This window comes from Heliangelus exortis, chromosome 22, assembly GCF_036169615.1.
Source record: "Heliangelus exortis chromosome 22, bHelExo1.hap1, whole genome shotgun sequence".
Classification (NCBI taxonomy): domain Eukaryota; kingdom Metazoa; phylum Chordata; class Aves; order Apodiformes; family Trochilidae; genus Heliangelus; species Heliangelus exortis.
The window spans coordinates 8,428,550-8,436,553 of NC_092443.1; the positions used below are offsets into that span (position 1 = coordinate 8,428,550).

The 8,004-nt window shown below is 57.7% G+C and overlaps 1 protein-coding gene across 1 annotated transcript; it reads right to left on the minus strand.

The window, feature by feature from the left end:
• Positions 1-952: 952 nt before the first annotated feature.
• On the minus strand, positions 953-7,336 carry LHX3 (LIM homeobox 3). Its single transcript, XM_071766316.1, has 6 exons — positions 7,187-7,336; positions 4,319-4,490; positions 3,905-4,107; positions 3,542-3,693; positions 3,254-3,425; positions 953-1,513 (listed from the first exon to the last, which is right to left on the minus strand). Exons 1-6 carry the CDS (start codon positions 7,254-7,256, stop codon positions 1,095-1,097), a joined length of 1,188 nt encoding a protein of 395 aa, XP_071622417.1. The 5' UTR covers positions 7,257-7,336; the 3' UTR covers positions 953-1,094.
• Positions 7,337-8,004: the final 668 nt, after the last annotated feature.

Here is an 8,004-nt window from a genome sequence, read left to right on the forward strand (position 1 = left end):
AATGCAATAGTTTTGTTTTTGTTTTTTTTTTTACAGAGAACAATATACACATTGTCTTGCCTTTCCTCACAATCAGCTCAAACTAGATCTGCAGAAACACATAAAATGCCTGGAACAGAGAAGTGTCACCAGGAAAATGTGTGCTGCCTCCCACAAACTCCCAGCAGGGAAGGGCTGGAACCGAACCACCCGAACCCCCCAGCTGAGAGGACTCACACACCCCCCTTCAAGAAGGGATTTGGCAACAAGACATCAGGGTGATTTTTGAGACACTTTGCAGTAAAACTGTTGCAAAGGAATTTGAAAGAAAGATGATTCCCAACCCAGAGCCACTAGTGTTCCTGGGTCAAGAAAAATCACCTCTTGACCTGGTGATAAATGTGCAGTTACTTGGTAATAAATACATCTAGTCACGGTTTAATGCTTATATGGAAGAATAAAACTAGCAACCTACAAATTAAAAAGGTGAGAAGCAGAATTAACATGTGATTTTCATTTTACAAAGGAAAAGGGTTGCTGGTAAATGGTTGGCATGTGAAAGAGCATTTCATTTTAGAAAAGTGACTGTAAAATCAAAATAAAGCGGAACATACCGCAGCAGTGAGCTTTTTTAAAAATCTGCTGGAAGAACAGAGTTTTCTACCATGGATTTCTGAAGTGATTCACAACATTTCTCCTATAGAAATATAGACACTGTCACACCTTTCACCGCGGATGAGGATTTTATTTTCTGTTTAAAAGGTTCTGGTGTGGGTGGGTGATGGAGCGAGTCCTCGCTTTGGAGAATGCACTGACAACAGAAAGCAAAATACCTCATATCAAATCTTTAAAGCACAAGTCTTGGTGTTTAGTGAAGACACAAGAACTGGTTTCGTGTGGACACTCGGTCCCACTGGGATGCAGGTGCTTTGCCCACTGTCCCCTGCCAGCCCACTGCCGGCTCACCCTGCGCAGCGCAGCTGCTCCCTCCGTCCTGTCCCATTTTCCTGCCCTGCTCGGTGGCCACGGTTTGTCCCTCCTTTATTTCCAAGAGTAGATGCCATTGAACAGTCCCGAGTCCTTTCCTTTCCCATGGCAAGGTGGTGGACCCTGTATCAAAACTGAGCGTGGTCAACTTCATCCAGCCAAGAGGCCGGGCTGGCCGGGAAATCCGGGTACCCCCCGCTGCTGCCGGTGGAGAGGTCGGAGCTGGGTCCGTTCCCAGCCAGGACCCTCATGGACTGGGGCACCCCTTGTCCGCTTTGTCCCATGATTCCCAAGCTGTTGTCTGGGTAAACCAAGCTGGAGATTAAAGGCTGGTGGCCCGGCAGTGCTTGCAAGGAAGCTGGTGACTGGGGGATCCCGTAGGGGCTGTTGGATCGCAGGTCGTGGTACTGGTCCTGAGCTGGAATGCCACTGTGATCCAGAGCAAAGCTCCCGTTGGTCCCAGCTTGCCTCCCCAGGGCAGGAGATGCTTCGTTGAGATTGCTGTAAATCCCATTGGAATGGCTCATTTCGGACATGGAGGGCTCATCTGGAAGGGAAAGGGAATGGTTTTACTGGGAGAGCAGTGGCCACGGCTGGCAGCAGCTGCGTGGCAACTCCTGCAGGCTCTGGGCATGAAGAGATTAAATGGATGGGAGCTGAGCAGCCACACACTTGCCACTTGTAATTCCTTATTATTCACATCCTTGTTGAGAGATCTTCATAGGAGGCCACAGGATTATTATTTTTTCTTTTCTGAGTACAAGCATCTAATACATGCTGGATTTTAAAATTGTGCATGAAAAGTGCATATTAAAATATAAGACTCTACTTTAAAAATAATCCTTTAAAGGGGAATGCAAGTTCAATGTCTTTCTGCCTTTTATTTTGCATTTCTATTGGCTTTGAGTTTTCTGTTGAATATTGATATAATTTTTAGGAGCTACCTGAACACTCACCAATGCAAGAAAACTCTCCATTGCTCAGAAAAAAAAAAAAAAGAGGTATTAAGTCTCAGCAGTATTTGTCTGCTCAGGAGCAGGCCAATGAAATGTGTTTGTATGACTTAGAAACACTTCTGAAAATCGAGCAATATTTTTTAAGCTACCAGCAAAATTTCTTTTGCATTCGTTAGGGGCTTTATGGACAGGGAGAGCTGTTCTGTTGCCAAGGATACAAACGTGTTTGTGGCATCCAGCTATCAATAATTGTTCAACATTTTTTAGTTATTATTTATAGTATATTCATATTTAATGATGCTGATGCACGGGGTGTGTAAACAGACCTGGAAATCAAATCGGGTTTAGGAACACTGGAGAGGAGCTGAGATGCAAAGTGCCTGTGTACAAACACACCGTGTGCATCCCAGCTGTGTGGCCCTGCAAATATGTACACAGAGCTTTGCATCCCAGCTTCTCCTGTGTATTCCTAAAAATGATTCACACGCAGGGGCACATTTGGGCACTGTGGGGGCACAAATAATGTCAGCAGAGACCTCCTGACCCTGAGGATGCTCTGGGATAGAGCTGGGGCTGTGCAGGATGAGCCCACGCAGGGCTGCAGGACCTGATGTTCCCCCAGCCCAGCACAGGGCTGTATCCTGCTCCTGCAGCACCTGCCCTGGGGCTGAAGAGAGAGGGACGAGAGGGGCAATTTCTGTTATCCACAGAAATCTCTGCTCCAAACCCAGGACACTCCGATGCAGAGACCTCCTGCCAGGCAGCAACCTCCCGCGGAGCTGAGAAGGGAGTCCTGACTATCTAAGTAAAACCACCCCTGAAAAAAGGTTGAGTATAAAACTCTGAATATTTTTTCCCATAGTTCACTGATTCCGGACTCTGGGGGTTTTTTTGTTTGTTTTTTTGTTTGTTTTGTTTTGTTTTGTTTTTAAGAGCCCCTTGAACACGCTGTGCATGAGCAGCGGCTCCAGCAGCCGCCGCGCCTGCCCGGGAATCTCTCCTGCTTTCCCTGCACCATTTTGGACCTAACAACCCCCCCGGGAGGGAGAACGGAGTTTCCCGTGCGGTTTCTCAGCCACGGCTGCCGTGGGTCCAGCTCCCCCCACGCCCCAGCCCCGCCAAGGGCCGGGCAGAGCAGCCGCACGGCAGTAAATCCCGCAGCTCCACACGTCTCCTCGGGCTCTTGTTTTCACTCATTATATTGTGCCTGAAAACTATTAACGTAGCACCGAGGGGCTGAAAGGAGCCTGGACAGGGAGAGCAGCTTTGCAGGGAGGGCACAGACGGCACTCGGCAAAGCCCCGTAGGGGATCTGTGTTCGGGAAACCGACCTGTGAAGGAGACCTCGGCATCGCTGTCCGGCCCCTCCTCCTGGATGCTGTCCTTGTCGGACTTGGAGGTCCCCCTGGATCGCTTCATGTTCCGAAAGTACTGACCCCACCGTTGCCTCCCCGCGTCCTTCTTCAGCCTCTTCTCCTTCGCCCGGCGGTTTTGGAACCAGACCTGCAAGCAGGGCAAGCCGGGAGCTCTCTTTCTGCCGGGCCGGCTCCTTCCCCGCAACCCCCCTTCCCGCGTCCCGGTCAGACCCATCGTGGGGAACGAGGGCCGCCCCGTCTCACCTGCACCACCCGCATGTCCAGCCCCGTCTCCGAGGAAAGCTGCTCCCGGACGTGCCGCGCCGGTTTGGGCGAGTTGTTGTAAGCGTTTTTGAGAGTTTCCAGCTGCTTGGCCGTGATGGTGGTGCGGGGCCTCTTGGCCGTGGACTCAGCCTCTGCCGACACAGTGCGAATTAGAGGCTAAGTCACCGTGGAATGTCCCCGGGGACGCGGGATTCACCGCCACCCTCCAGCCGCCCCCTGACGGCAGATGCTGCGGGCGCCCCTCCCGCCCTCTGCACGCGTGTCCCGGGGGGCAGGAGGGTCCCGATCCGCCTCTGTCCTGCCCTTGGGGAGCGGGAGGGACGGGGGACAAGGGGTTATTACCTCTCTGCTTGGCTGTCTCGTAGTCTGCCTTGCAGACCAGCCTGCTGTCCTCCATGAGGTAGAACTCGTCGCCGGTGGCCAGCTGCCGCTTGCAGACGATACAGGCGAAGCAGTGCAGGTGGTACACGAAGTCCTGGGCCCGACGCACCACCTGGGTCGGGGGGATGCCCTGCTGGCAGGCGGCACACTTCGTCCCGAAGCGCCTGGGCGAGGGGTAAAGGGGGGGGAAAAGCGGCGGCCGCTGAGGACGCGGTGTGTGGGGGGGGAGCAGCTCCCCGTCCTGGCGCTGTCCGCGGTGCTGACACCAACCCCCACCCGCTGTCCGCGGTGCTGAACCTCACGCGTGTTCCTGCGCCCTGCTGCCCCCCACCCGAGCTTTTCCCCCGGCCGCCCCCCATCCCCTTCCCCACGCACTTGAAGAAGTCCTCCTTGCAGTAGACGCCGTCCCCGCGGCTGAAGCACTTCTCGGCCAGCTGCGTCTGGCAGTCGGAACATTTCAGGCACTTGCTGTGCCAGTGCCGGTCCAGGACCTTGAGGATGAACCTGTCCACGATGTGCTGGTTGCAGCCGGCGCACAGCGGGATCTCTGTGGGGAGGCAGCCACCGTCAGACACCACCGCCCCGACGGCCCCGATGCCTCCCGTCGCCCGCCCGAAACGCGCCCGGCCCCGCTGCAACCGGGGTTGCTGCCGCCCGACAAGGAAGCTGGAGATGGCCCGGGGAATAGCCCAAAAAAAATGAGTATTCGTTCAAATTCGTTGGCGCAGCGCCGTGGGAGGCTGAGACTGGTGACCCCCGAGCCGTGCACACCGGGGGAAGTGCCCGGGAGCACCGGGAAAATAAGAAGGGAAATGGTGGGAACGGAATTAACTCCGGGCCGAGCCGATGGCAAAGTTGCAACGTAATTATTCCAGTCTTTTTTTTGTTGTCTTTTTTTCCCCCCCCTATACTTCCGAATTTCTCCCGGAAATAACAGTGGGGTGAGGAAAGAAACTGATAAAATCTATGAGAATTGAACTAAAAATAAAAATGCGGTAGGATTGTACTGTCACCCTGCAGATACCGGCAAAGATGATACAGAAATAAAAGGTATAAAAATATGGATACAAGGGAAAAGAGATCTAGAAATCAACAGATATTGTGGAAACAATACATAGAGAACGAAAATGTGCAGCTATATAGACATGAATATATAAAAATCGTTATATAAATATATATAGGTAGGTAAAAATGTGGATGTAGAGGTACATAAATACAGATATTGGCATGGATACAGACTCAGATATGAACAAACGACAGTATAGATATAAATAGGTGCAGACATGAGAGTATCTATATGTAAAGATAACTATAAATAGATTTATAGCGATGTATAGCTGAGGGTAGAGGTAGAAGTGGAGATGATATCGTTACAGGTAGAATCATCTCCTCAGCAATTCACCACCTCCAACCCAAATAACGGCAACGCTAAAGGCAGTGGCTCCGGCACTGGGCTACCCCGGGGGGACCGGGGACCGGTATCAGCACCGGCCCGGTATCACGGTGCAGCCCCTCAAGGTCCCGACACATCTCGATCCGGTTCCAAGCCGCGGGTCTTACGCTGCATGGCGATTTAGCGGGCGGCGGCAGCTCCGCTCCCTCAGGCGGGCCGCGGGCCCCCGCCGCTCCCAGCCCCCCGGCCGCTGCCACCCCCGAGGCCTCGGGGATTTAATTCGCTAAAGCGGGTTATTTTTAGACGCCGGACCTCCCCGCCGGTGCCGGTCTGAAGCGCCGGGCAGGGCATCGCGGCGCGTTGTATTTAATCCCCCTCCGGGACGTCGGCACATCCCCTCCCGCCGCCCCTTGCCGGCTGGGCACGGCGGGAGGGAGACGGCTCCGGGGCCCCCGGGAAACGAATCCCGGGCGGGGCCGCCCCCCGACGGGGCTGGCAGCGGCCGGGGGGCCGAGAAGGTGGAGGGGACCGCGCCGAGGGGGCCGGGGGGCAGCGCCGGTCACTGCCCCGAGCGGGTTGTCAGCCGCAAACTCCGGGTTTTGCCCCCGGCCCGGGCGAAGCACCGCGCGGCTCGACCCTCCCGGTTCTGCACTGGCCCTCCGCCACGGTGAGCCCCGGTGAGCCCCGGTGAGCCCCGGTGAGCCCCGGTACTCCCCGCCCGCTTCCTCCCCGAGCCCCGACGGAGCCCGAACGGCGTCCGCGGTGCCGCGAATGAGCGTCGCGTCCTGCGGACAAACGGCGTTTCCGCGTCCTTCCTTTCACCGGGGCTTCGCTTTCGGCCGTGTCACCTCCCACCCTCGGGAGCAAAAGCATCTCCCGATTGCCAGGACAAACGCACAACTACCGCGGCTGCGGCGGCCGCACCGCGGAGATCCACAGAAAGACAAACAGGGTGCCAGGAGCAGGGGCACCAGCCCGACGGCGGGTTCGGTACCACTCCTGGTGACACCGCGGCCACCGCACACCGGCGGAGCCCCCGCACCTTCTTCTCGTTGTTTTGGTTTTAAACCGAAGGGGCCACGGTCGATGCTATCAAGAAACGGGATGGTTCCGCATCGGCCCCAGACACGGTTCTGATCCCCCGGAAAGAACCCCCGGCGCCCCGGACTGCACCCTTGTGCTCCGTTCCGTGGTGTTTGTGTGTCCAGGGAAACACAGCCCGGTTCCCCCCTCCCCGACAGCGCTGTCCCCGTTCGTTAACCGGAAGGAAAAAAAAAAAAAAAAAAAAAAAAAAATTTAGAAGATAAATTAACGGGAGTTTTTCCAGAGGGGGAAAAAGCCGGGTCGGAGCCGGGAGGGGTGGCGCGGGGGATGCCCGTCGTCGAGGAGGAACTGGCGGGCAGAAATTCTTCGTTTTGTTTCTTCCCTTGTTGCGCGGGGTGCGGCGGGACCCCGGGGCAGACACGGCCGCTCCGCTGTGTGAGCAGACCGGGGGTGAGCCCCGGGCAGCCGCCGCGTTTTCCCCCGAGAGTGAGCGGGGAGCCTCGGTTCAGACCCGACGAGACCCAAAGGGGCGCTGGGCAGGAGCCACCGACCTGTGGAGGGGTCTCTGATGTCGGGGCGAGGCAAAAGAAAACGAGAGGGAGCGTGGGGCGGGATGAACCGGGGTGGATCGGGATGGAACTCCCGGTGCCGTCGGACCGCCCGCCCTCCCCTGTTTCCAGCCCCGACGGTGCCCCGGGGAGCGCGGAACAGCCTGATCCGCTCCCGCCGGGGCTCTCCAGAGCCACTGGTGGTGCCTCCGCGGGGGGACGCGGAGGTTTGCGCGTCCCCCATCCCTCTCCCCTCACCTGGGCTACGCGGGAAGGGGCAAAGCTCCGCTGCCTTCTCCGAACCGGCGCGGACCCGCTCCAGCAACATCGCGGCCTCCGCGGGCGTTCCGGGCGCCGTCCGAGGTGCGCGGGTGGCTGCGGAGGAGTGGCGGATCGTCGCGGAGGGGAGCGCAGGGAGCGGCGCGGGGGCTGGCAGCAGCCCGGGGCGGAGCGGCGGGGGGGGAGCGGAGGGGCGGGCCGGGGGCGGCACCGCGCCGTCGGGTCGGGCCGCAGCTGGGCCGCGGTTCACCGCGGGGCTCTTTAGCATCACAAAAGCGAGAGGGGAGGGGGAAAAACTGCCCCCCCTGTCCCACGCGTGGCCGGGGTCGCCGCAGGGTCTCAGGCCGCAGCCCCCGTCCTCGGAAACAGAACGGTCCCGCGGCCCCCGCAAAGCCCCCGGCGGCGGCACAGAGGGGAGCGGGGGGGTCGCCGTCAGGGGGAGACTCCCCCCGGGACCGGACACCCCCCGCCCACCCTCCCGCCCGGATTTCGTTTTCTCCGCGGCGCGGGGCTGCCCCGACGCCGCCCGTGGGGAGCCGGGGGGACTCATTCCCCTTCACTAATTAATTAATGAGCGTGGAGAGATAACGGGTGAGGACTCCTGTCTGACCCATGGCAACCAGCGCCGGAGGAGGTTAATTGCACTAATTGAGGGCAGGGCAGCCAGGCACGGGTGTGTGCGGTTGTATGTGCAGGTGGGTGTGCACATGGGGGTGCAGTGAGCCACACATGGGGCTGTGTGTGTGCGAGCAGGGGTGTGCCCGTGTTTGTAGACTGTTTGTGTGCAGAGGGGTGTG

What these genes read in the sequence shown, in the direction of transcription:
- LHX3 (XM_071766316.1), bottom strand. Translation starts at nt 7,256, where the DNA reads ATGTTGCTGGAGCGGGTCCGCGCCGGTTCGGAGAAGGCAGCGGAGCTT. An exon ending in TGGACATGCGGGTGGTGCAG is followed by an intron (nt 3,426 to 3,541) that starts GTGAGACGGGGC and finishes CCCTGCTTGCAG; the next exon opens with GTCTGGTTCCAAAACCGCCG. An exon ending in TGCCGAGGTCTCCTTCACAG is followed by an intron (nt 1,514 to 3,253) that starts GTCGGTTTCCCG and finishes TTTCCCTTCCAG; the next exon opens with ATGAGCCCTCCATGTCCGAA.